At 34.9% G+C, this 27,484-nt stretch overlaps 1 protein-coding gene across 3 annotated transcripts; it reads right to left on the bottom strand.

Annotated features, from left to right (window-relative positions):
- Positions 1–552: 552 nt before the first annotated feature.
- IFI44L (interferon induced protein 44 like) lies at positions 553–25,619 on the bottom strand. Of its 3 annotated transcripts, none has more exons than XM_046645148.1 (9): positions 25,520–25,619; positions 14,987–15,471; positions 14,385–14,433; positions 13,451–13,646; positions 10,050–10,202; positions 8,075–8,246; positions 1,912–2,012; positions 1,454–1,626; positions 553–796 (listed from the first exon to the last, which is right to left on the bottom strand). In XM_046645148.1, the coding sequence occupies exons 2-8, from the start codon at positions 15,459–15,461 to the stop codon at positions 1,462–1,464; spliced, it is 1,311 nt and encodes a 436-aa protein (XP_046501104.1). In that variant the 5' UTR covers positions 15,462–15,471; positions 25,520–25,619; the 3' UTR covers positions 553–796; positions 1,454–1,461. The 3 variants fall into 3 exon arrangements, with proteins under 3 accessions (XP_046501104.1, XP_046501103.1, XP_046501105.1); XM_046645147.1 differs by having other exon boundaries at positions 25,516–25,604; XM_046645149.1 differs by having other exon boundaries at positions 553–702; positions 25,516–25,604.
- Between the last annotated feature and the right edge of the window lie 1,865 nt (positions 25,620–27,484).

Here is a 27,484-nt window from a genome sequence, read left to right as displayed (position 1 = left end):
ACTAGTGTAATATAGATAACTATTGAATCAAGTCATATTCATTGAAAAAGACTAAGAAATTTGGAGAAGAAAGTTGAAAAGTCTTTAGAAAAAAAATCAGGGGGCTGGCCCCGTGGCCGAGTGGTTGGGTTCGCTCACTCTGCTTCAGCGGCCCAGGGTTTCACCGATTCGGATCCTGGGCAGGGACATGGCACCACTCATCAGGCCATGCTGAGGTGGCATCCCACGTAGCACAACCAGAATGACCTAAAACTAGAAGATACAACGATGTACTCCGGGGCTTTGGGGAGAAGAAGAAGAAGGGGAAAAAAATAAGATTAGAAAAATCTGAAAACTATCTTCTGGGATTCTTTTTTTCTTTATTAATAGTCCTAACTTGGACAGCCACCTAGAGGACTTGAGAATCATTGGGCAGCACTGGCATATGACAAGTTTCTTATCGACTTGCACTGGTAACCTGCTTGATCACTCTTCTTTGCATACACGGCTAGGATTGTCTGGAATTCAATCAATGAAAATCAGGCATAGATTCATTAGAAGAAGAAATTTTATTTTCTCACAGAATAAAGTATAAGTTCTTAAGAAATATTAGCTCTTTTTAATTAACTTAAATTCATATTTTCATCCAGAGATAAGTGAAACATCTTCTCCTTTATTTCCATTTCTTCTCTCTAGCATTTCATTCTCTCTCAGTCTTCCATTCTATAAGAAGGCAAATTTTAAGCACATGTTATCATTCTGGGAGGGATGCCTAATGGCGAGTATACTTGCTCCCTGCCAGGTACCGTGCAAAGATCTGTGAAAACAAAGATAAGTAAAATCCGAACTCTGCTTCTGAAAGAACTCACAATCTATCTAGGGAGGCAGATACCTATATAATCATTTTAGAATCATTATTCAGTATTATTAGTATTCACATAGAGTTTTATATAAAGTACTATAGAAGAATAAGTAAGGAAATAGTTAATTTTGCTAGGGAAGTTTAGAAAGCTGTCACAGAAATTAAATTGTAAGTGATGCAGAAATATGGGAGGTGGTTTGCAGGAGGGCATATCTTGGCCCACCACTTCTTAGGGTTGGCCTTTGGGCTTGAGGAATGACTGATCCTAGAAGGTACCATCAGTTAGATGCTGTCAGGGACAGAGAACAAAACATGAATGAAAGCAGAGTCTCAAGGAAGCTGTCAGCAGACATCAACTCAAATTGGGTGCGCCAATCCAGGTTTGGTCCAAGCATCATAATCAAGGCAATTGATGTCACATGCAGAGTTGGAAATTTCATGCAATTTCATCTGAACATGAAACAAAAAAGAGCAGAAACGGAGCACATATCCTAACCTGGCTGTCAGAACTAGAGCGGGCATATGGGCACCAGCCATCCAATTAAAGTATAACTTAGTGTTTCTCAAAAAGCACTAATGTTTTATGAGAGGACCAGAAAGGGGCCAGACTACCTGTTTTCTCAGGGCAAATCTTGTAAGAAGTCATCTGCAGCCCGTAACATCTGCTTCAGCACAGAGAGGATCAGAACTTCCTTTAAAGGGTTCAGCGTCAACTCTGAAGCATAATTTTCAACCATCAAGATATTAGAAATAGGAATGTTTAGCATTCTTTGGATATTCATTACCTGTGAAAAAATGAATTTAATAAGCATGTTTTATATCTGAAATTTGACTGAAATTAATATAATTTAAGAAAGAGACCAAAAAAGCAATAACTTGATAAATTCTCTCCTTAATGTGATTATAATTCAGACAGTTATTGTTTTAAAGTGGGTAAACTTGAATTAACCAGACAGTTGATCCATTTCTTCATTTACCTGTGAATACGTAGTGTGATCGTGCACACACACACACACACACGCAGTATAACACTATTGCAATAATATCGGGTTACAAACAGTATTCTTTACCTGGGTTTTAGAAGTCATAGATTTATTCATGTTTAAAAGGTCGTCTTGAAGAACTTCATCATAATTATTCACTTTAGTAAGCAAGGCTACGTGTGCTATACCTATAGCAAGTAGATAAATTAGTTATTTTATGTCATAAACAGCAATGTGTCAACAAGGTAATTACATATGTGTTAAAGCAGCTCTCTGTAGGTTGATTTTAAGATTTGGAAAGAACGAAATATCCACAATAAACCTAAAGATGGGATGTGAAGTTCTTCTAATAGAAAAAAATGATCTTTTTCTTCCAATACGAGAGATCATTCCTAAATTCAACTAAATTCACACTAAGATGCAATTATCTACTATCTCATTTAAATAGTGTGTTTTAAACTGGTCAAGGGGGAAAAGTGGTTGCTGGACCTTGAGAACTGAAAATGAACCCCCAGAGAGAGAGAAAGTGAGAAGGGTGGTATGTGAACATTTATGAAAGCAAAATACACTGATTTCACAGTCATACTAAGGACCTCTTGCCTTCTCCCTCAAACCACAGAGACCAGATGAGTAAATCACACTCACCATCCAACACAGTCAAAGTTCTGCTTTACTAACAACTGCTTCCCCAGGAAAAAATATTATAAAGTTGAGATTTCCATATGCCAGTCAAGGATACTCATAAGACTCTTTTACCAGAGCTTTCCGTATTTTCCCGTTACAGAAACCCTGTGTTTGTGATCCCTATTACTAAATGATTGCCTTTACTATCTTCTCTTCATTCAAGTCTCAGAGGAATAACTAGCAAAGTTGGCCAATTAAAACCTGGCCTCTGATAGAGGGCAGTTCTCAAGTGACATGTATAATTTTTTTCAACTTCTGTTACAATACCATTTTTCTCTTTCAGAACTAAAGCAATGTTTTCTTAGAGGTCCTAAGTCAGTACAGTCAGATGCATTAAGCATTGCCACCCAGCATGGTATCTAGTCACGTGCCCCTGAAAAACTTATCTCAAATCTTAGCCCTTCTGTAACTGAGTCTTATCCCACACTCACCATAATTTTAGAGCTGGTAAATGTTTGTATATGTTTATATACTTACATTGAGTACATCTAAGGCTTACTACAATCTTTAGATGCAGAACTTATTGTTCTCATCTTATATAGAAGAAGAAACTAAAGTTCAGTGCACTTAACTTTATCAAGATCAAAATTTATGACTATTAAAAAATCTAGGTTTACTTAGCCACTAAGACCATGCTCTGTACATTAAACAGCACAGTTTTTTTCAGACCCTAAATATAATCTGTCTTCATATTGATATACTAAACAATAAGGCTCTAGAGTATAAATGCCCAGACAATTCTTTACGCTAAATTTTTTTGGAAGTTCAATGAGAGGACTTCCAGTTCTGGACCAAAGGGAGTAGACACACTTTTCCTTATTCTTCCTGCTAAGGACAGCTAAAGACATTGAATATTACATGTAAATAAAATGCAAAGACTGAAAGATGGAGAGAAGGTAGACTGGCTAGGGACCTTGGGAACCAAGGAACAACGTGGTGGTGAGTTCTCTAGGTTTTCCCTTTACTTTGTATATCCCATATTGGCTACTGGAGAAGCAGGAAATGTCAATTGGAGCTGGTGAAAATCAAAGAAAGGAAAGGGAAGGGAAGAAAGGGGGAAAAAGGAAGGGAAAGCAGGGAAGGGAAAGGAAGGAAAAGGGAAGAGAAGTGAAGAAAGGAAGGGAAAGGAAGAAAGGAAAGAGAAAGAAGGGAAGGGAAGGGAAGGACAAAAGAGGAAAGAGAAGGGAAAGAAGTTTGTCTCTCCAGCCAAAGCATGAGAAAAGGTGCAACCTAGAAAGACACAAAACTTTCAGACAACAGCCACACTATCCCATCCAAACACCACTGAAATAACCTCAGTCCCACTCGTGGAAATGTATCTTCCCTTCTCCAAATTCTACCCCCTTCCAGGGTAGTATCATAGAAGAAGAACAAGTAGGTAGCCAGGACTTTTATACCTGCACTGTACTAGGTGCCCCTAATGGTGTCAATGCAGGCTACTTGGGGATCCTGGACATCCACCACAACTAACAGTAATGAGGTACCCCTCTCCCTCTCTACCAGTGTCAGAGGAGCCCAAGAGAGGAACTTCAACTTTAACCACCATTCACCCAGACTTAAGGAGGCTCCTACCTCCCTGGGGTATGTGTGAACGTCACATGGGGAGTAATAACAAAGTGCTGTTCCCAGTAAAAGGCGTCAAACAAGGCCTAGTGGGGAAGCTGTACTTTCACTCTCACCAGCACAGTGTCAGAAGAGGTCTGCTAAGACACAGGATTTAAATAAAATCCAGAGTCTGGTAGCAGAATACCCCAAATACCCAAGATATAATAAAAAAATCACTTATAACAAAAACGGAGAACATCCAATCTAATTGACATTTGGAGAACATGGCACCAAAAACAGCAGTATACATATTATTTTCAAGTATCCGTGGAACATTTGCCAAGATATAGCACATCCTGAGCCATCAATCAAACGTCAAAAAATTTTAAAGAATTTAAATCAGAGTGTGTCCTTTGATCACAATGGAATCAAACTAGAAGTCAATGACAGAATGGTAACAGGAAAAATCTCAAGCACTTGAAAGTTAAAAAGTACACTTTAAATAATTCCTGAGTCAAAGAGGAATTCTCAAGGGAAAGAAAAATACATTAAACTGGATGTTAATGAAAACACAACATATCAAAATTTGTGGGACATGACTAAAGCAGTGCTGACAGGAAAATATGTAGCACTCAATGCTTATAATAGAAAAGAAGAAAAGTCCAAAATCAATAATCTAAGTTTACACCTCAAGAAACTAGAAAAAAGAAGAGCAAATTATACCCAAATCAAGAAGATGAAAGAAATCATAAAGAGCAGAAATCAATGAATAAATTGAAAACACGAAAACAATTTAAAATATCAATGAAACCAAAACGCTTCTTTGAAAGGATCAATAAAATTGACAAACTTCTAGAAACACTGGCAAAGAAAAACAAAAGCGAAGACACAAATCACCCATATCAGGAAGGACTGGGGTATCCCTACAGACCCCACAAATGTAAAAAGGATAATAAGGAATGCTGTGAACAACTCTACACATATAAATTTGACAACTTAGTTGAAATAGACTAAAACTAAAAACTACAAACTACCACAACTCACCTAATATGAAATAGATAATGTTAATAGCTCTGTAACTATTGTAAAATTGAAGTTTTGGTTTTAAAAACTCCTGAAAAAGAAATCTCCAGGCCCAGATGGTTTCATTGGAGTATTCTACCAAACATTTAAAAAGAAATTAACATCATTTCTACATAATCTCTTCTAGAAAATGGAAGAAGAAGGATCTCTTCCCAACTCATTTTATGAGGCAAGTATTACCCTGATACCAAAACCTGAGAAAGACCATAGGAAAACAGAAAACTACAGACCAATATCCCTCAAACACGAAGATGTAAAAACTCTCAATAAAATATTATCAAATAGAATTCAGCAGTATATAAAAAAATTATAGGCGATGAAATACATGGGTTTTATTCTAAGAAGACTAGGCTGGCTCAAGATTCAAAAATTAATAAGTGTAATTCACCATATTAACAGGATAAAAAGGAAAAAATCCCACGATCATATCAATCTATGGAGAAAAACTGCTTAACAAAATTCAATACCCATTCATGATTTAAAAAAAACAAAAACCTCTTAGAGAACTAGAAATAATGAATAATTTCCACAACTTGATAAAGAACAACTATAGAAAACCCATGGCTAATGGGTGATAATGATGAAACACTGAATACTTTCCCCCTTAGATCAGAAATAAGGCATGGGTGTTGCTCTTACCACTATTATTCAACATAGCACTGGAGGTCCTAGCCAGGACAAGAAGTCAAGAAAGGGGAAATAAGGACAAATTGAAAAGAAAGAAATTGCCCCTATTTGAGATGGCATGAAAATCCCTAAGAATCAAGAAAAATTTTCCTACAACTAATAAATGAGTTCAACAAGGTCACAGGAAATAGGATCTGTATACAAAATTCTATTGTAAATTTATATACTAGCAATAAGCATGTGGAAACCAAAATTATAAATATGATACCATTCATAAGCATTCAAAAGAAGTAGATACTTAAGTTTAAATCTAATAAAACATGTACAGGACTTGGATGCTGAGAACTGCAGAGAACTGATGAAAGAAATCAAGGATCTAAATAAATGGAGAGATATAGTACATTTATGGATTGGAAGACCCAACATAGGAAAGATATTAATTCCCCCAAAATTTCTATACAGGTTTAATGTAATTACTATCAATATCCCATCAAGATTTTTTGTAGAAATAGACAAAGTAATTATAAAATTCCCATGGTAATGCAAAGGAACTAGAATAGCTAAAGCAATTTTGACAAGTAAGAATAAAGTAGGGGAAATCACTTTACCCAACTTAAGACCTACTATATTATTTTGTAGCTACGTTAATAAAAACTGTATGGTGTTGGTGGAAGAATAAACTCATAGATCAATGGAACAGAACAGAGAGGACAGAAATAGACACACAAGAGTAAAGACAACTGATTTTTGATAATGAAGCATAAACAATTCAAAGGAGAAATGACAGTCTTTTCAACAATTGGTACTGGAGCTATTGGATATTAACAGGCAAAAATAAAATAAAACGAACCTTGACCTAAACCTCATATTTACACAAAAATTCATTCAAAATAGATCATATATTTAAATGTAAAACATAAGACTATGAACCCTTTAGAAGAAAACAGAAAAAATTGATGGACCTAAAGCTTGGTGAACAATTTTTAGACACAAAATGAAGAGCATGATCCTTAAAAGAAAAAATTGATAAATTGAAGTTCAATTTATCAAAATTCTTAAAATTTTGTTTTGTGAAAGGCTCTGTTAAGACAGTGAGAAGACAACTAGGCACTGGAAGAAAATATTTGCAAATCGTATATCTGACTATTGACTCATATCTAGAATTCATAGATCTCTTGAAACCTCCATAGTAAAAAATCAAACTGTCCAGTTAGAAAATAGGCCAAAGGCATGAAGAGAGATTTCACTGAAGAAGATATACAGAGGCAAAGAAGCACATGAAAAGATGTTCAATGTAATTAGTCATTAGGACAATGCAAATTAAGATCACGGTGACCTATCACTGCACACCTATCAGAAGAGTTAAAATTTTTACAAGTAACAATAATGCCAAATACTAACAAGAATGCAGAGAAACTGGATCTCTCATATATTGCTTGTGGCAATATAAAATGTGCAATCATTCTAGAGAGTAGTTTGGTGGTTTCTTAAAAATTAAACACTTATGGGTTCCAGCAATCACACAGCTGAAAAATTATCCCAGAGGAATGAAAACTTACGTCTACACAAAAAACCTGTACACTAAGGTTCATAGGACTTCTATTTGTCATAGCTAAAAACTAAAGGTAATCAAAATGTCCTTTGATAGAGAATGGTTAAACAAATTGTGGTATATCTACACCATGGAATACTACTCAACAATAAAAAAGAATAAATAATTGATACACAAAACAACTTTGATGGACCTCAAAGAAGATTAGGCTGAGTGAAAAAAGTCAGTCTCAGAAGATGACATACCGTATGACTTCATTTATATAAAATTGTTAAAATGGCAAATTTATGGAAATGGAGATTAGTGATTGCCAAGACTTAGAGATGGTAAGGGATTAGGAGGGTACCATGAGGGAGATTTTTGTATTGATGAAATAGTTATGTACCTTGATCGAAGTGGTAGTTACATGAATCTAAACGTGAGAAAATGACGTAGAGCTATACACACACATTATAACAGTGATGATTTTGATCTAGTCACATAATGTAGGGAGACGAGTCCCCTATCAAGCCATAGGAAAACCACACATGACAAAAAACTATGGCCATTCTAGTATTTAACGACTGACGACTAGGATTTAGGGCCTTTCCTTCAGTCAAGCCTGTGAATGATCTCTGCCTGCTCTTGTTACCAAGCAACCCAGGGCTCAGGAAATTGGATGAAAGGTACACAGGACCTCTCTGTGCTTTCTTTGCAACTTCCAGTGAATCTATAGTTATTTTGTAATAAAAATTTTTTGATAAGTACAATGAGACTCACCGCAGTTTAACACTTCTTTGTGAACTTGTTTGAGTTTGGCCACCATGTTAGAGGAGAGATTGCTGATAGAGTTGATATCTAAGACATAAGCCACACAGTGAATCCTTTCCTTCAGTGACGGAGAGGTGATGAAAGTAGGATGACTGGGTGTAACTGGTTTGTGGGGACTAAACTGTTATAAAAACATAAGGTAACATTTACAGAGTTTCTGATGAATTCTTTCAGACACAATTCATGCTTCAAACATGACCACCACTAACCTCCAACCCAAAACTTGCCCTCCCCCTAGCTACTCCTTCCCAGATTAGTTAGTAGTACCCCTTACATACTTCTCCACTGTGAGCATAATGCCATTATACCTTTTTTACAGAAAAATCACCTTATTACTTTGGTGAAAATGATAATTATCCATAATTTACATTATATTTCAAGAAAGTACAAACAATGTTTTTTTAAACAGCTAACTTCCAATCTCAATCTCCAGAAAAAGACTACCATTAACATTTGTTACACATCACTTTTTTTTTTTAAAGATTGGCACCTAACATCTGTGGTCAATCTTCTTCTTCTTTTTTTTCTTTTTCTTCTTCTCCCCAAAGCCCCCAATACATAGTTGTATATTCTATTTGTGCTATGTGGGACACCACCAGAGCATGGCTTGATGAGCGGTGCCATGCCTGGACCCAGGATCCGAACTGGTGCAACCCGAGGCCAGCAAGGCAGAGTGCACAAACTTAACCTTTCAGCCATGGGGCCAGCCCCTGTTACACATTATTTAAGACCCATCTCCAAGCATTTGCCTATTTAAATAGACCCATGGAGAGAGAGAAAGATATATTGAAAATTCCATTTGAACTAAAATACTGTGATTTCTTTTAATTTTACAGAAGAAAAAGAAACTAAAGTGAAACAGAAGAATTACCAAATTTCATGTGAATATCTCCTTCCCACAAGACAATACTCTCTAGGATTAAGAAAATAGATTACAAAACATAATAAAAGGCTGGCTTCATTATTTTTTTAACTATGTATTTCAATGTTGGACTGACTGATTGATTCTCTGCTGTGAAAAATGAAGGTGTTGGTATGCTCATGATTTCTCCCATCTCTCTGCTCTGTTCCTTCTCCCTGTATCTTATGTCTCCTTCTATTGTGAGCTCCATGAGGACAAGAATTATGTTCTTATTCAACCATGTGTTTCCAGTAACTAGCATAATGTCTGGCACAAATTGGATTTTTAATAAATGGTTTTTGAATAAATGAGTACATGGTTAAGGTTTCCGATCAAGGACAACTGAGAGGCAAAAGAAGTCACTGTTTAGAAACTGAGGCTGATTGTCTTACACCCAATACCTAAAAAAAAGTGATAATAATTGTTAATTTTTGAGAATTTAGAGTACATCACCTCATTTAATCTTCTCAGTCACCCCATGAGATGAGCATTGTTATTACCTACATTTCACACATGAAAAAACTAAGACTTACAGAGACAAGTGTGTAACTTGCTTATGGGTACACATCTAATTAGTGACAGAGACCACTTTGGGTCTAGGTGTTTATGTAGTATTTAAGTAGCGAAGCTTACGCACTTACAGCATAACATCACACATCAAGAAAGAGTGGTTAATTGTTCCAGTATTTTGTCTAAGTGATCAAAAAAGTGCAGGAGATTCAACTACTTTTCTATTACTTTACATCATTGCAAAGAGGGATACAAGCACAATCTTCTCCTGACCTTTGCCAGGAACTTGTAGGAATAGAATCCTGCCTTTTGGTTATATTTCTTAATGCTAGAATGCTAGAAGAGCAGTTACTGTTCTTTACTTACGTGAATACTTATTCATTTAAAGTAAAGTAGCATCGGTTGATGTGGAGACCACCTTATGACAGTTGAAACAGCTTTATTGGGTTAAAATTCAACAAAAAGCACTGACTAAAATGATTTGAAATGTTTTAGAGATTGGAGAATTCTTACCTGATATCTGTCTGGTATGCAGCCTTTTAAGATGTAGGGTATGTCATCCAGGCACAATCCTGCTCCCTTTTTCTCATCCAGACCCATGGAATCACACAACATAAATGACAGAGATTTGCCATCTTCCCCATCTTTAATAGGATATACCCTATACTGTAATAACAAAACATATTAACTATAAAATTTATTCTTCAACTAGCAATCAAGATAGGACAAGAGAAAGAAACAGAAACTGGTTAATATTTTAACACTGTGGCTCTCAAAAATTTTGGTTTCCAGGTTACCTTAGACTCTTAAAAATTATTGAGGATCCCAAAGATACTTTATTTATGTGCGTTATATGTATTGATATTTAACATATTAGAAATTAAAACTAAAAAATTTTAAATATTTCTTAAATCATTTAAAAGTACAATTATAAATCATTACATGTTAACCTAAATAACATCTTCATTTAAAAAAAGTATTTTACAAAAAAATTATTTGAAAAAGTGGGCTTGATTACTTTTTGCAATTCTCTTTAATGTCTGGATTAACAGAAAACAGCTGGATTCTCATATCTGCCTCTTTACTCAATCTCTTGTGACATATTGTTTCAGTTGAAGTATATGAAGAAAATCTGCCCTCATACATACATATGTAGTAGAAAATGGAGGGAGTATTTAATTTAATAGCTTTCAGAGAATTGTGCATTTTCCTCGTCAGTAATACATCAAAGCTCAACGAGTGACCGTTTCTGAAAGGTTAGCTGCTATGTGAAATCTGTGACATTTTTACACCCTTATATTAAATTGATTGATCTATCTTACACTTTGTATATATCTTTTATCCATGTATACTTTGTAACCTGATGCATTGGTCATTTGAAAATACTGGTCCACTGGCTTATCTGTATCTTCCAGATATTGGCACATTTCATTGTACAATATTAAAATATCATATTTGTTAATACTATCATTAATCTCATCAGATAAATCTTTAAGTGTTGGGAAGTTATCAAACTCAGAGCAGTGGGCACAAGTTTCCCAAAATTCTAATTTTTTCTTAAAAGCTCAAATGCTCTCATTGGCAACAAAGACTGTTGGTTGCTTTCCTTGGAGTGATAGGCTCACTTTATGCATTTTCCAAAAAACGTTTGCCAAATATCCAGGTATAAATAAGCAAGTCTGTCAACTGTCTTTTCAATTAAAAATGATGTTACATGAGGAAAGTACAACTCAATCGCATCAACGCCCTTGCTCCAACAATCACCATACTTTGATGTGCATGAGAAGTGCTTCATATGCACTTCCCATTCAAATACACAAAATATTAAAATGATGTGTACTCAAAAGTTGAGTTTAAAGAAAATCAATAATTGTTACTGATTCATCAAGGACATTCTTAAGTGGAACTGGCATTTTGTTCATTTGTTTTTACTGCAAGCTCAGTGGTAGGGAGGAATCAGTGACTACTAGTAGTGTTTGATGACATTGCTTGATTTGTGCTAAGGTGCCAACAGATGAAACTGCATTTGTATGATCAGTTCAAATATCAATACACTGGAAAAAGCAAAAACCATCTTAGCATTATTATAAAAATAATTTTAAAGTCACAGATCCCCTAAAAGGGCCTCAGGGGTCCACAAACCTCACTTTGAGAAGCACTACTTATCAATCTTCTTTCCTAGATAAACACTCAATCTGATCCAAAGAGCATTTTTCAGGAGTATTTTATGAAAAATTTTCATTTATTGGTCAAATACACATCTGACATAGGCACAACTAGGAAAGATTTGGGAAGAATCACAAAGAAAAGGGTCTCTCAGAGACACCAGACAACACTTGAATTACAGCTCTCCCATTCCAAACCAGGAAAGGCCTATTGTAATCGACGATGGAGTCAAAAGCTCCCATTGGTCCATGAAATGCCTAGGAGTAATCCCATTGGAGATTTTGATCTAAGTGAATTGATTCACTGGTGCCTCAACATGAAAGGAATTACACAAAGCACTGGAGTTACATACTTCAGCATATTGTAAAATTTCAAGATCAATATGCAGATTCATAGCTCCATTAACCATTGATTTGTTTCCTTTACAATTTCAATTCTCCAAAGAGAAGGGTCTCTGAACAATAAAATATTCTGTTTCCCTCAAAAATATTCTGTCTTATATTCCTTCAGTTTATATGGTATTTGGAGTTCAGGATCTATATCTTCTCTTAAAACAATGCCTTCAGAGTTTTCAACATAAAAGGAAGGGAGAGAAATTTTGCCCTGATAAGTACCTCTATTATAGCATCTATCACATTGAATCGTACTTATTTGTTTATTACCTACATGGGTCTCTGAGATCCCTGAGCAAATGGACCAAGTATTATTTACATTTAGATCTCTATTGCCAACATAATATTTAGCAAACAGAAATGTTTCAATCAATACTTAATGTATGGAATTGCTGTTACAGTGTCTTGCCTTGGCTTCTGAGAATAGACATAACATACCAAAATAAAGCCACCCAAGTGAATAGAATCTGGTAAACATCAAAAACAAGATGCGATTCTTAAAAGTCCTAGAAAATTCTTTCAGTTATTAAATGCGATACAAAACTAAAAAGAGCCATTACTGTCTTACGCTAAATTTTGCATTGACAATGTACAACATTTTCCCCATCAGAAGATAACAGCATTAGGTTGCAGCAATCACAGAAAAACAAGTTGATTATGAAATTCTCTATTCATTTTCTTTCTTTTTTTTTGTTTGATTATATGATAATCTTGACAAGCATAGAATGGAAGGGAGTTTCCAGCTAAATATTGCACAGTAATTTGTAGATCTTTAGAGTAAAAAACGAATTTAAAAAATTATGTTAGTACTTATTTCCTTAAATATATTTGTTTACAAATAAGACACTGTTCGTAAGGGCATTGATAGATTTACTCTTTGAAAGTTGATCCACCAAAGTGAATTGCTGTTTTGTTTTTCATTCTCATTTTTTATAGAATGATCTTATAAATGGAAAATTACTGTATTACATAAACCTCATTATTTTATTATAAAAAAGACAAAATCATTTCAATCCAGGTAAAACCATAGGGGACGTGAGTAAAAATGTACATTAAATATAATGGACTTAGATATCCACAAATTTTTTTAAATTTTATTGCTGTTTTTTACAGACGCCAAAAAGCATTCTTCATATAACTACTCCTTGCATCTAAAGAAGGAAAGCCTCCCTATATCATATAACTCAAGGAAGACAATTCTGATTGAACTTTTGCTCCTGTTTTGTATTTGATTTAGCATTTAATTGTTTGTAGGTTAGGAGGAGGTTACCGTTATTAGAGAAAATGGCAAACAAATTAACAAACAATAATTCTAACCTATAATCAAAACTCTCAGGAAATCCTGCAATAACTTACCAGTTCAGTAATGCTGGTAAGATCAGCCCCCACTGCAGCTTGGCGAGTCACATGGCCTTGGAAAACAGACTTCACTGAATTGAAAAAACTGGACTTTCCGGACCCAACTGGACCCAGCAAAAGAATACGAATTTCTGAAACCAAGTCTGCATAAGGTTTGTAGGCTCTGAGGTCTTCTAGCAGCTCATTTCTGCGCCTGTCAAAATGCAGTAGTTAAATGCAACAGCCAAACTTCCAGAAAGAATAGCACAATTATCCTTCTCTTCTTCCCTTTTAAAAATACGTTTTAATTATCTACTTATTATTTTGATATTAGCATCTTCTGTGATTTGAAATGGTATAAGGTTATGCATTTTGGGACTTGAAGAAAATGCATTTGTCTATATGTGACTAAAGTTAAACGTTAACCAGCAACCAAATCATTGTTAAATTATTAGCCTTAGACAACACAAATCTGGTGAGAAATATCAACACCACTTAAGAAGAATTATTATTTTCTGTAAAAATATTATATTAAGGAGAAATAAAAACGAAATATAGGCAATGCAGGTATTTGTCTGTAAATTGGGGAAGGGGGGCTTTGCTTTTAAAATTTACTGAAGTTCCCCAAAAACTTTATTCTCAAGGAAAGGATTCAGAGGAATTATCTAAAATAGTCATCTAGACTCTGTCTGGAAGACTTTGAATCTAAATGGTCCAAAGGGAAACATGAAGTCAATTTGTCATCAGGTGGATTTTAAAAGTTTCACAGTTGGTAGTGCTTTTGTTTTTGCTGTTGTTCTACGTTCTCTTGAACACATTATGTCAATAACATTCTAATTCATTTTTATCACTCCAAGTGATAAAATTTTTATCTTACTATTTCATTGTCAGTGTCATTTATACAATTGGTCTAAATGAAATGAATAACAAACAGTCCAAGAACCTAACTTACTCTGTGGCTCTTGTTCTCTTGCGTACGTAGCCTGCAACATCCTTAATTCCTATAGGAAATAAACACAACATAATAATTTTTAAAACTGTCTGGTTAAACATAGCCAAGTCTACCTTCCAAGGAAGGCATTAGTCTGCTTGCATAACCTGGGACTGAGCTGTTTAACTAGCAGTTAGATTTGGCAGCCTAATGAGAAGAAGAGAAAGTTATCTTTTCTGCACATTAACTCGCTCTGGAAACTCTCACATAACTGTATCTAGAGGTCCCAGGGCTGACACAAAAGGGGACTTGTGTCAAAACAGCCCTGCTCTGATAGCAAGGCCTCTCTCCCCACCTCTCTCTCTCTTTCTCCATCTCCGTCTCTATCTCTATCTCTCCAGTTATACTTCTCAACTTACTTTGCTCAAAGGTGCCGATACTTTCTGAGTAGTAACCTCATAACCTTTATGCCTCCCAGGTTTCATTTTGGAGTTTGTGAAAGAGAAATTTGATGGCATGAAATTTGATTGTTCCTCTCATTTTTCCTTGTTCTCATAGACCAGTTATGACCTACCAAACACAAAGACTAGAACCAGAATGTAGGATTATCTAATTTAACATACCTTCAAGTCGAAAAACTTCCCATTCCGAATATTTGAAGTTACAGTATAAATCTAATCCAAGTCTTTCCCTTAACGCATCATGTATAAAAAGGCTAGAATTCTTTGGTATTACAGAGAAAATCTTATTATCAGAGGAATAAAATGTTAGCTCTTCATCAGTAATTTTCTGTGTTGTATTTAAACACGCAGCTTTTGTTTTACTTGTCTCATCCTTTTCAAATGAAGAATAGAAGAAAACTTTTGGCTTTATGAAATCATAATCTATGACAGTAAGATACCCAAGAATACAGTCTTGTTGCGAGTTATGGAAGTATATCACTGTTATAGTGGACCCCTGAAGAGCACACTTTCTAAGCATATTCTCAGGGCTATCTCCATGCACCCTAGACTTATAAAGAAGTCTCAAGGAAACGTTTCCAAGCAGCTGTTGCAGACTCTTTTCCTCTTTCCACGTCAATCTGGTTGTCACTGCCATTGTTCTGTATCTAATGGAAAAACAATAATAGGTTGAGAGGCTAGCATAGCATAGTGGTTTAACGCACAGATTTCTGCTTTTAGTTCCAGTGAGTTACTTTTTTCCCTGACCCAATTAAATCATGTCATTTGGATTATAAGGGAAAAAAAAAACCCCACATATAGAAATGGAACAAAAACAGGTAGATATAAAAAAATAGATAATTTAGAAATAAAAAATATATTAAATGTTTTAAGTCAGTAGACAAAATAAACTACAGACAGGATAAAAAATAAAGGAAATTAATAAATTAGAATAGGAATCAGTAAACTTTTTCTTAATGATGGACAGTAAAGATTTTAGACTTTGTGGGCCATGTGGTCTCTGTCACAATTACTAAACTTTGCCAATATAATGCAAAAGCAGCCACAGACAATATGTAAATAAATAGGCATGACTGTGTTCCAATAAAAGGTTTTTTACAAAAACAGTGGCTGACACACAAGCCGCAGTTTGCCAATCCATGAATTAGAAGATAGAAATGAGGAATTTATACAGAAAACAGCTCACAAAGAAAGAAATCGAAATATGAAAGGAGTTAACAGATATGGAGGTCCTGCAGTGGCAGAATAGACTATTAGCCATTGTGCCAATTCTTTCAATGAGAAAAATGAGAAATGCAGGATAAACTGTAAAATACATATATTTGAAAGCACTGGTGAACTAACAAAGCAATAAAGAATTACGTCAGTGGCTAAGATTTGCAAAAGTAGTGAATACAGTGAGGTAAGCTTGGTATTTAGGAGCATTTCTCTGAGGTGCATTTGTCAACTTTAGAAGAGGTACCTGAGATACTGAGAAGTTATGCAAAGCTTTTGCTAGACTTATAGAGCTAGGAGAATATAACGCATTAAGGAAGGTGCCTTGGCAAGGCTCCCCCCCAGGCTATGGGTTAGGATTCTGAAGAGCTATAGGGAAGAAACAAGAGCAGACTGGAAATAGACTTAATTCCATCTTCTAGTAATTCCAATCTACAATTGGGTTAAGTTAAATGAGGATTGCCAGTGCATCTAGTTGCATGGCGGATGCAAAATAAATCTTGTCTGGATGAAGAGAGCATTTTCTTAGCTTCAAATTATCTCTACAGTTCTTTTATATTCAATGCCTAACACTCATCATAAACATAGGGGAGCAAATAGTACAACATGATAGAAAACCAAAAGAAAAAACAGAAAATAGAAACAAACCAATACTGATAAGAGTTACCCACAAAGACTTTTAAATAACTGTGTTTGGTATGCTCAAATAAAAAGATAAGATTGAATTCTTGGCAATAAGATGAAAAAAAATAAAAAGGATAAAAAGAAATTCTGCACTTAAGATATATATGTATCTGAAATTAAAAATTGAAAGATACACTTAACTGCAGGTTAAATACTTGAAGGAAGAATTAGTCAGCAGAAAATACATCAAACTGAAGCAATGAGACAAAAAGAGGATGAAGAGGAGAGGACAAAAGAAACTTAGGGTAGAGTAAAACTGGCTAACATGTGAAACTGGAGTGCAACGGTAAGAGAAAGAAAGGGTAAGGCAGATATTGAAGTAATCCAACAAACCTAAAAAAGCAAGCAAGTCTCAAAACATTTCAAAGAACTATAATTTCAAACAAGAATATAAGCCAGAAATTAGGAAAAAAGACAATAACGGATCCTCCCATACATTAGAAAACAAAGAAATAGACTTCTAAATAATCCATAGAACAAATAAGAAATCTTAATGAAATTTAGGAAATTGTATCAAATGATAATAAAATGTTATTGTCAAAACTTTGAAGCTAAAACAAGCAGTAAAAATGCATACCCTTAAACACTTGTATTAGAAAAGAAGAAAGGCTGAAAATGAATGATATAAGCTTCATCTTCAAAAAGTTAGGAAAAAATGCCAATTAAACCCAAAGGAAGTAGAAGAAAATAAGTAATAACATAAAAGCAAAAATTAATGGAATAAAAACAAGAATACAAAGAGAAGATCAACAAAACTAGCTAATTTTTCAAAAAGATTAATAAAATTGGGAAAATACTGCTGGAACTAATAAAGAAAAACGAGAGAGATACCAAAGTCAAGAACATAGAAAAGAATATCAGTACATATGCTACAAACAATAAAAATATTGTTCAAGCTGAACAATTTTAAAACAATAAATTTGAAAATAGGTGAAATGGGTAAATTCTGAGCAAAACAAAACATCAAAACTGACATAAAATAAATAGGAAATTTCAATGGTCTCAAAGCTGTTTTTAAAAACAAAATTCATCATTGAAGACTTCTGACAAATAAACTCAAAGATAAAAAGATCTAACAGCTGAATTTGACCAAACTTTGAGGAATAAACAATACACTCTTAAATAAACTCTTCCAGCAAATAATTTAGATACTAATGCATTCTAAAGACATTATATACAAGGAAAATTACAGACTAATCTCACTCATAAATATAGATGAAAAATCCTCAGCAGAATGTTAGCAAACTAAAAGAAAGAAGAAAGAAGGATAATAGGAGCAAAATGGTGGACTAGGAAGACCCATCCTCTCCTTCATCCAACAGAAACAAGGGCACAACAATTCATGGACAAATCCCTTTTGTGAGAAGGCCAGAAACCAATTAAGAGGGTCCTATACCCCAAGCAAGCACAAAACCAGCCACATCAAAGCCAACAGGAAAATGGATAACACCTACACTTTTGCTAGTTTCCTACCCATGGCACTGATGAAACTTAGAATATTAGAGATACCTGGAGGACCAGAGAACACAAAAGAGCTGACCACATGCTACTGCTCCAGAGAACCTGTGGTATAGCAGACAGACATGAGAAGGAAGAAGATATAATGAGCTTCTAAAAAAATGAAATTGACAAACTTCTGCAATTAGGAATTTATCCTCTCAAGTCTGGAGAAAATGCATCCACAGAGAAGATTTGAGAGGCTCTAAGTTTCTAAAGCAGGGCTGACTAGTGAGGTCTTTCCCTGTACAAATCCAGTTCACAAAGACTGCAAGCACTGTCTGTTTATTCAAATGTAAAAATACTAAAACAAAGCTAAAAGGAACATGAAGAAACAAAAAAATATGGTCCAATCAAAGGACCAAAATAAATCCACAGAAACCAACAAGGTATATGAATTCTCTCATAAAAAATTCAAAATAACCATCATAAAGGTGCTCAATGATCTCAGGAAAATGATGCATGAACAAAATAAGAATTTCTACAAACAGAAAATATATATTTTTTTAAATATAGAAATTTTGAAGCTGAAGAATACAATAAGTGAACTGAAAAATGTACTACAGAGTTCAACAGCAAATTTGATTATGCAGAAGAATAAGTGAACTCAGGGATGTTTCATGTGAAATCACCAAGTCAGAGGAGCAAAGATGAAAAACAATGAACAAGAGGCAAGAGAGCCTGAGGGACTTATAGAACATCATCACATGAATCAATATACCCATTATGAGAGTCCCAGGAGTAGGGAGGTGTTGGGCATTTTAAAGCTTATCAAGAAATAGTGGCCTAAAACTTCCCAAATATGGGGAGGGAAATAGGCATCCAGATTCAAAAAGTCCAATAGAATTTATATAGGATAAATCTAAAGAAGTCCACACAAAGATACATTATTATCTAATGATCAAAAGTCAAAGACAAAAAAGAGAATTTTAAAGCGGAAAGAGAAAAATGAATTATCACACACAAGGGAATCCCCATAAGACTATCAGCAGATTTCCTAGCAGAAACCTTGCAGGCCAGAAGAGAGTGGGATTATACATTCAAAGTGCTAAAAGAAAAAAATGCCAACCAAGAATATTATGTCTGGAAAAATTGTTCTTCAAAAGTGAAGGAGAGATAAAGACTTTCCCAGATAAATAAAAGCTGAAGGGGTTCATCACCACTAGAACTGCCTTAGAAGAAACTATACAGGGAGTTCTTGAAGTTGAGTGAAAGATGCTAAACAAAAACATGAAAGCTTATGACAATATAAAGATCTCTAGTAAAGGTAAATCTATAAACAAACACAGAATAGTTTAATATTGTGGTGATGTGTAAATCACTTTTAATTTAGGGGTAGAAGTTAAAAAGGAAAAGTGTAAAAAATATAACTATAAAAATATATTACTGGATACACAGTGTAAAAAGATATGCTGTGACAAATAATATAAGGCAGGGAAGTGAAAACATAAAGTTTCTGTATGCGATTGAAGTTAATTAATTATCAGCTTAAAATAGATTGTTAGAAGATGTTTTAGGTAACCAAAAAGAAAATACCTATAGAAGATACACCAAAAATGTGAAAAGGAATCAAAGCACATCACTACAAAAAAATTTAAAAATTTTAAAAGGAAACAGCAAAAATAGGAAAAGAGAGAAAAAAGAGCTACAAGACAGAAAAAATTAACAAAATGGCAAGTAGTAAGTCTCATCCCATCAATAATTACTTTAAATGTAAATGGACTAAACTCCCCAAGGAAAAGGCATTGAAAGGCTGAAGAGATAAAAAAGATCCCACTATATGCTGTCTACAAGAGACTCATTTTAGACTTAAGGACACACATAGACTAGAAGTAGAGGAATGGTAAAAAATATTCCATGAAAATGTTAAGCAAAGACATCAGGGTGGCTATATTTAAATCAAGCAAAATAGACTTGGTCAAAATCTGTCCCAAGAGGCAAAGAAGAACATTATATAGACGATAAAATGGTCAATTCACTAGGAATATAGCAATTATAAATATATATGTATCCATCATCAGAGCACCTAAATAAATAAAACAAACATGGACAGCAACACAATAATAATAGGAGATTTCAATACCCAACTTTCAATAATGGATAGAATATCCAGACAAAGAACAATAAGGAAACAGAGGACTCAAACAACACTCTAAACCAGATAGACATATACAGAACATTCCATACAACAGCAGCAGAATGCACATTCCTCTCAAGCACAATGGAACATTCTCTGGGATAGATCACATATTAAGTCATAAAACAAGTCTTAGCAATATTAAGAAGACTGAAATCATACCAAGTATTTTTCTGAGCACAATGGTATGAAACTAGAAATCAATAGCAGAAGGAAATCTGAAAAACTCACAAATATGTGGAAATTAAACAATACCTCTGGAACAACAAAAAAGAAATAATCAAAAGGAAAATTAGATAATATCTTGAAGTAAATGGAACTGAAAACACAGAATATCAACACTTACAGGATACAGTAAAAGCAGTACTAGGAGGAAAGCTTATAGTGATAAATGACTACATTAAAAATGAAGAAACTTTTGAATAAATAATCTAACTCTAAATCTCAAGCAACTAGAAAAAGAAGAAAAACTAAGTCCAAATTTAGTGGAAGGCAGTGAGTAACAAAGATTAGAGCAGAAATAAATGCAATAGAGAATAGACAAAAATTAGCAAAACTAAGAGTTGGTTTTTTTAAAAGATCGACAAAACTGACAAATCTCTGGCTAGATTAACCAAGAAAAAAAGAAGACTAAAATGAATAAAATGAGAAATGAAGATATTACAACTGACGCCACAGAAAGAGGATTATGAGATACTGTGAAACAATTATATGTCAATAAGTTGGACAACCTAGAAGAAATGGATAAATTCCTAGAAACATACAACCTACCAAGACTGAATCATGAAGAAATAGAAAATCTGAACAGACCTATAACTAGTAAGGGAGTTGAATAAGTAATTAAAAATCTCCTAATGAAGAAAAGTCCAGGACCAGAAGCCTTCACTAGTGAATTCTACCAAATATTTAAAGAAGAATTAATGACAATCCCAAAAATCTTCCAAAAAATTGAACAGGATGCAGGAACTCTTCCAAACTTACTTTGTGAGGCCAGCATTACCCTGATACCAAAGACATACAAAGATGCTACAAGAAGAGAAAACTACAGGCCAATATCCCTGATGAATGTAAATTCAAAAATCCCCTGCAGAATACTAGCAAACCAAATTCAACAATATTTTCAAGGATCACACACCACGGCCAAATGGGATTTATCCCTGAGATGCAAGCATATTTCAACATATACAAATTGGTAAATGTGACATACCACATTAACAGAATGAAGGATAAAAATGAGGTAATCTTCTTGACAGATGAAGAAAAAGCACTTGACAAAATTCAACACCATTTTATGACAAAAACTCTCATCAAACTAGAAATAGAAGAAAATTACCTCAATGTAATAAGTTCATATACAAAAGCCCACAGTTTTCCCTCTAGGATCGGGATAAGGCAAGACTGTCCACACTGGCCACTTCTATTTAACACAGTACGAGAAGTCCTAACCAGATCAATTAGGCAAGAAAAATAACAATAAAAAGGACTCAAATCAGAAAGAAAGAAATAAAATGATTTCTGTTTACAGATGACATGATCTTTAATGAAGAAAATCCTACTTTGTAAAAATATGACATCATTGAAAAAACATAAACAATCTAATGTTGAAACTATGAACCACCTCTAGGTAGTAGCTCAACTAGTGACAGAGGTCACTATAATTCTCTCAAAAATGTCAAAATATGCCTTGGTGTTCCTGTGAGTTTCATATGGTTGCAGCTTGGGGACTGTAAGATCAGGGGAGGTTCCTAAGAACACATAAAGCACTAAATATCAAAGAAAGTTTAATAAAAATTATATTACACTAAAATTAGGAACTCCCATCCATCAAAGGATACAGAGAATGAAAAAGCACATTATAAGAGAAAATATATTTGCAATCCATATCATAGAATATTCATATTTAGAATATATCTGTGTGTATGTGTGTCTGTGTACAACTGTAAATCAATAAAAAAGGAAAAACAACTTAGTGGAAAAAATGAGTAAGCAATTGTAACACACTTTACAAATGGCCAATAAATGTGAGAATATGCTCAACCTCATTAGTAATCAGGGAAATGTGAATTAAAACAACAAGAGATCAAGAACTGATAGAATTAAAAAGACTAGCAATGTCAATTCTTGATAAGGACTTGCAGAATTGGGAATTTTCATGCACTACTTTGGTGCTTACAACTGTTAAATATGCATATATTCTATCATTCAGCAATTCCACTCCTAAAAGTTTCACTCCAATGAAAATAGCACATGTACACCAAAAGACACACAAGAATCTTTATAGCAGCACTATTTTAATATCCCCACACTGGAAAAAAATGCAAGTATCCATCAACAGTAGAACAACTTAAGGTATAGTCAAAGGGCAGAATACTATACAACAATGAAAAGGAATAGCTCCAGGCAATAGAGGAATCTCTCAATTATATCATTGAGAAAAAGCCAGGACACAAAAGAATACATAACATGTGAGACTATAAAGTGCAAAACAGGCAAAATTCATTCATGGTATTAGAAATCAGAATAGTTGTTCTCTTTGGGGATGAAGGCAGGATAGGGATTGGAAGTGAGTACAATGGCTGATTGTGTTCTATATATTCACCTGTTCCGTGGTTGATGGGTGAGTTTACTTGGTGATGATTCATTGAGCTGTACATCGTAGATGTGTGTGCTTTTCCATATGTGTTTTAGACAATAATAATGGTTTTGTCTTTTTTTTAAGAGACGCAGAGGAAAGAATGTGGCATTTCAACATGCATCTAGGAGACGTTTCAGGAGAAGAAAATAAAGAGGATAGCAAAACAGCTATGTTTGAAAAAATAATGGCTGGTTTTTTTTTTTCATAAATGAACATAGAGCAAAAGAGCACTTTAGGTACTAAGACTATAAAAAATAAACCCAGTTCTGGATATATCATTGCATCATCTGCATAAGAACATCTGGGTTCAACAAAAAATTCTTGCAAATGATCTCCAAAAGAATAACAATCTAATGCAAAGTGAATTATTGTTAGCAACAATAGATTCTGAGCACAATGGAGAAATACATTCAAACTATTGAGGGAAAAATAGTTTCAACCCAGAATTTATTACAGAAATAGTCCTAAAGGAAGCGAGCAGTTTTATGTAATGGCATTCTCGGACATACAATCACACAGACAGACCTCCACTAAAATTTTCTTCAGCAACAAAGAAAGTGAATCCAGAGATCCCAGATATAAGTAATTATCCATTTGGAAAATATAGTGGATTTTTTTTAAACCTCATTCTCAAAAGTAGTCTACAGAGAAGTTGAAATATAATGATACGCACCTGAAATTTATATAATGTTATGAACCAATATTACCTCAATGAAAAATTAATTAAATAAAAAAATGAGAAGCAGAAGATAAAATCATGTACCTAGGAGTAAATTTTTTTAAAGACTTGAACAATTTCTGAAGAGATAATTATATAAGGGATTTTATAAAGAACATGAAAGATGACCTAAATAAATGCAGAGCCACATAACGTTCTTGGATGAGAAGAGCCTTCTTGAAAATTATGTCAATTCCTCCAATATTTATCTTTAAATTCAGTGCAAGCTCAGCCAAATGCCCAAGAACATTCTTTCCATTGAATGTCACAAGATGACCCAAAAGTTCACGTGATATTATGAGGAGCGAAGGATAGCCAAGATAGATGTGGAGAATAGCAAGGTGAGACTTAAATAAAATTATAATAATGAGGAGAATGTGATAAAGACCCCTGAGCCTGACTGACTTTCACATCCTGGGCCCCAGAGGAAACATGGCTTGAGGCCAACATGCAGAGGCTTCATTGCAGGGCGCCATTCCAGAGAAACAAACACAAGGTAAAGAAAGAAGTGAAATAGGGAAGGATTACACCAAATACAATGTTGACACAACTGATTACTCAGCCTTGAGAGCAAGTGGACAGCCCTATGGAAAATTTGTTTTGAAAAATTAAATCATATCATCCTCATAATCTCATAGCATCCTCAAAAGTAAATTCCAGTTTGTGTGAAGCACTAAATGTGAAAAATTTTAGAGGGAAATACCAGAGACTGTCTTTACGACCTTCGCATTGGGGGAGATTTCTAAATAAGATCCTAAAAGTACAAACTATAAAGGAAAGAAAGATAAATTTGACTACATTAAAACAACATTTTCTTACAATAAAAGATACAATTTAAAAACATTCATGTTTTACAAACATTATCCAACGTATGCAAAGAGTTCCTCTAAAGAAATAAGGAAACCATGAACAACCTAATAGAAAAGTAGTCAAAGTATGTGAAGAGGAAATTCACAGATGAGATAACTCAAATGTGCTATTAACACACAAAAACATGTTCAATCGTTCTAGTAACAAGGAACTGTAAATTAAACAGTAATGGGATAGCATTTTACATCAAGGAAAACTTCAGCAATACCAACAGTTGACCAGGATATGGAGATTCAAGAATATTCACATTGTCCTGATGGGTATGTGTCATTTTGGAGAGCAAGTATACTATAACAGCATTGTTTATGATGACATTAGAAAATTAGATGTACAAATTTTGGCATATTCACGCAATGAAATACTAAAGAGCATTGAAGTGAGTGAACTAGACGTGTTTGTATCAACACAGATAAAGCTCAAAAAACTAATCGTGAGTGAATAAAAACAAGTTGAGAATCAGACACAGCATATCATTCATACAAACTGTTAATACACAAAGCAATACTAGAGATCATATTTAGATACATACATACATACAGTAAAAGCACAAAAGCAAGCATGACAACAATTTATACCAAAGTCTGGATAGTATTTCCCTCTGGGAAGGAAGAGAAGAGAAGAAAATGTTGGAGAGATTCACAGATAACTTAAACATTATTTGTGATGCTTTTGTTTTTAAGAAAAAAAAAACTATTCTAATTAAATAAAGGAAAGCACTTTAAAAATCCGATAAAACTGTATAAGATTACACTAGTGTTCATTTATTCTCTCAAGGTCCCTGTGCTTGAAATTTTCATTGAAAAACAAAACAAATGAAAGAGAAAAATATGATCATTGGCAGCAATTCCAATCTGAAACTCTTTTTCAAAGGAAGGAAAACGGGCAATCGTCTTCACACATTGCTGGGAAACACTGGAAGGCAGGAAGTCACTTACGTGCCTTTAAGAGCTGGAGAAGGCGTAGATGCAGCGTGAGCTGCTCTGTCCGGAAGTATGGAGGAGCAACAGTTTGCAGACAGAAGGTTCTGATGAGAGGGCGGCGGCTTCGCATCTGAAAGGAGAAGGAAAACGAAACTCAAAGCAGCCAACAGCCAGCTGGCAGCATGCCAAAGGCGTAGTTTCTTTTTCCTCACACCCGTTAAGTTGCTTTTTCCTCACTAGAAAGAGAGAAAAGACAAAAAACATTCCTGCTGAGCACATGAAAAAGATCTTTGTTTCCCTCTGTAGCCCACATGCAGGCATGCATGAAATGGTAATTATTAATAAAAATTACAATAAAATTAATAACTAACATATCTTGTGCATTTAATGAAGTGCTTGGTACTGTGCAACTACATGCATTTTTCTAGTCTCTCCTCAAAACAATCTTATACAGTAAACACTATTAGGATCCCTAATTCTCAGAATATGAAAATGAAACTTAAGGACATTAAGTGACTTTGCCCAAAGTAATTCAGCTAATAGAGTGGTAGAGCTGGCTGGTATTCAAAACTGTCTTTCTGCATGGAACAAACAGATGAAAGATTTGAGTTTTCCTGAATTCCTTCGTAAGGCAGAGCACAGCTTCTTTTGCCATTTATACATTCATTCATTCAACACTGGCTTAGACCCTAGGGAAGGATAATGCTGAGTAAGATAAAAACACTGCCCTCCAGAAGCATGCTGTGTACTCAGGCAGACAGTCAGGCACACAGACATTTATATTAATGTGCTAAGTGATACAAGAGGAGTAAGAATGAGATTCCCTAGGGACCAGGATAATGGTGGGCTCACTCCGTCTTAGGGCACTAGTAGCAAAGTTGAGACAGAGACATGAAGTACAAGGAGGAGGTGAAGTAAGAGAGAGCATGGCTTCATCAGGGACGTCCCAGTCTTTTAGTCTGGCTGAAAGGGAGTGACGGTATCAGACTGGCAAGCAATGAGGCTAGGGAGGTGATGAGGGCTTTAAAAGTTTTTAAGTTGGGGGGCGAGCCCAGCACAGCAGTTCAGTTCTCATGTTCTGCTTCATCACCCGGGGTTCACTAGTTTGGACCCCAGGTGCAGACCTAAGCACCGCTTGGCACGCTATGCTGAGGCCGGAGTCCCACATGTAAAGGTGAGGAAGATGGACACAATGTTAGCTTCCTCAGGGAAAACAAGGAGGATTGGCAGCAGATGTCAGCTCAGGGCTAACCTTATTGGACCACGGGCAATAGAATATGAAAAAGCTGCGTGCACTGAAAGAACCACAAGATGAATTGATGTCATCTCTGCTGGATAAGGAGTTAACACAGTCATCCCTTTTGAGCTACTGGAGTACTTACGAGATCTGCTGTGCATACCTTTCATCAGTTAAAAATATGTAAAAAAGAAAATACACATATATAAAAATATATTGATAGCTTTATAAATAAATCTTTGAGAATGCTATATATTTATAAAGAAATAAAGCTTCTTAAAAAGATACAGAGAGGGTGTTTAAGGAGAAAAATAAAGGAGGGTGGGGAGATATTAAAAGAGGATATTCCTGCAGCCGCTCCGGTGGGCCGGGGTTCGTTGTTTCGGATCCCAGGTGTGAACATGGCACCGCTTGGCAAGCCATGCTGTGGTAAGCATCCCACATATAAAGTAGAGGAAGATGGGCACAGATGTTAGCTCACGGCCAGTCTTCCTCAGCAAAAAAAGGAGGATTGGCAGCAGATGTTAGTTCAGGGCTAAAAAAAAAGAGGATATTCCCATCTCCTGAGTCCTGGGTGGGTGGCATTAACCAGCGGATGATATTATTCCCAGGTCTGCCTGGAGGAAGACCCTAAATCCTAGACTCTAGGCCTCAAAGCTGAAATGGCCAAAGGTTGTTGTCACTTGAGATATTCCTGTAGCTGGAGAGGAGCTATCTGTAGAAGCAGTGGGCATCCCCACGCTGTGT

Source organism: Equus quagga, chromosome 18 (genome assembly GCF_021613505.1).
Source record: "Equus quagga isolate Etosha38 chromosome 18, UCLA_HA_Equagga_1.0, whole genome shotgun sequence".
NCBI classification, from domain to species: Eukaryota; Metazoa; Chordata; class Mammalia; order Perissodactyla; family Equidae; genus Equus; species Equus quagga.
The sequence above is the reverse complement of the archived record's forward strand: the minus strand, read 5'-3'. Positions and strand labels throughout refer to the sequence as shown.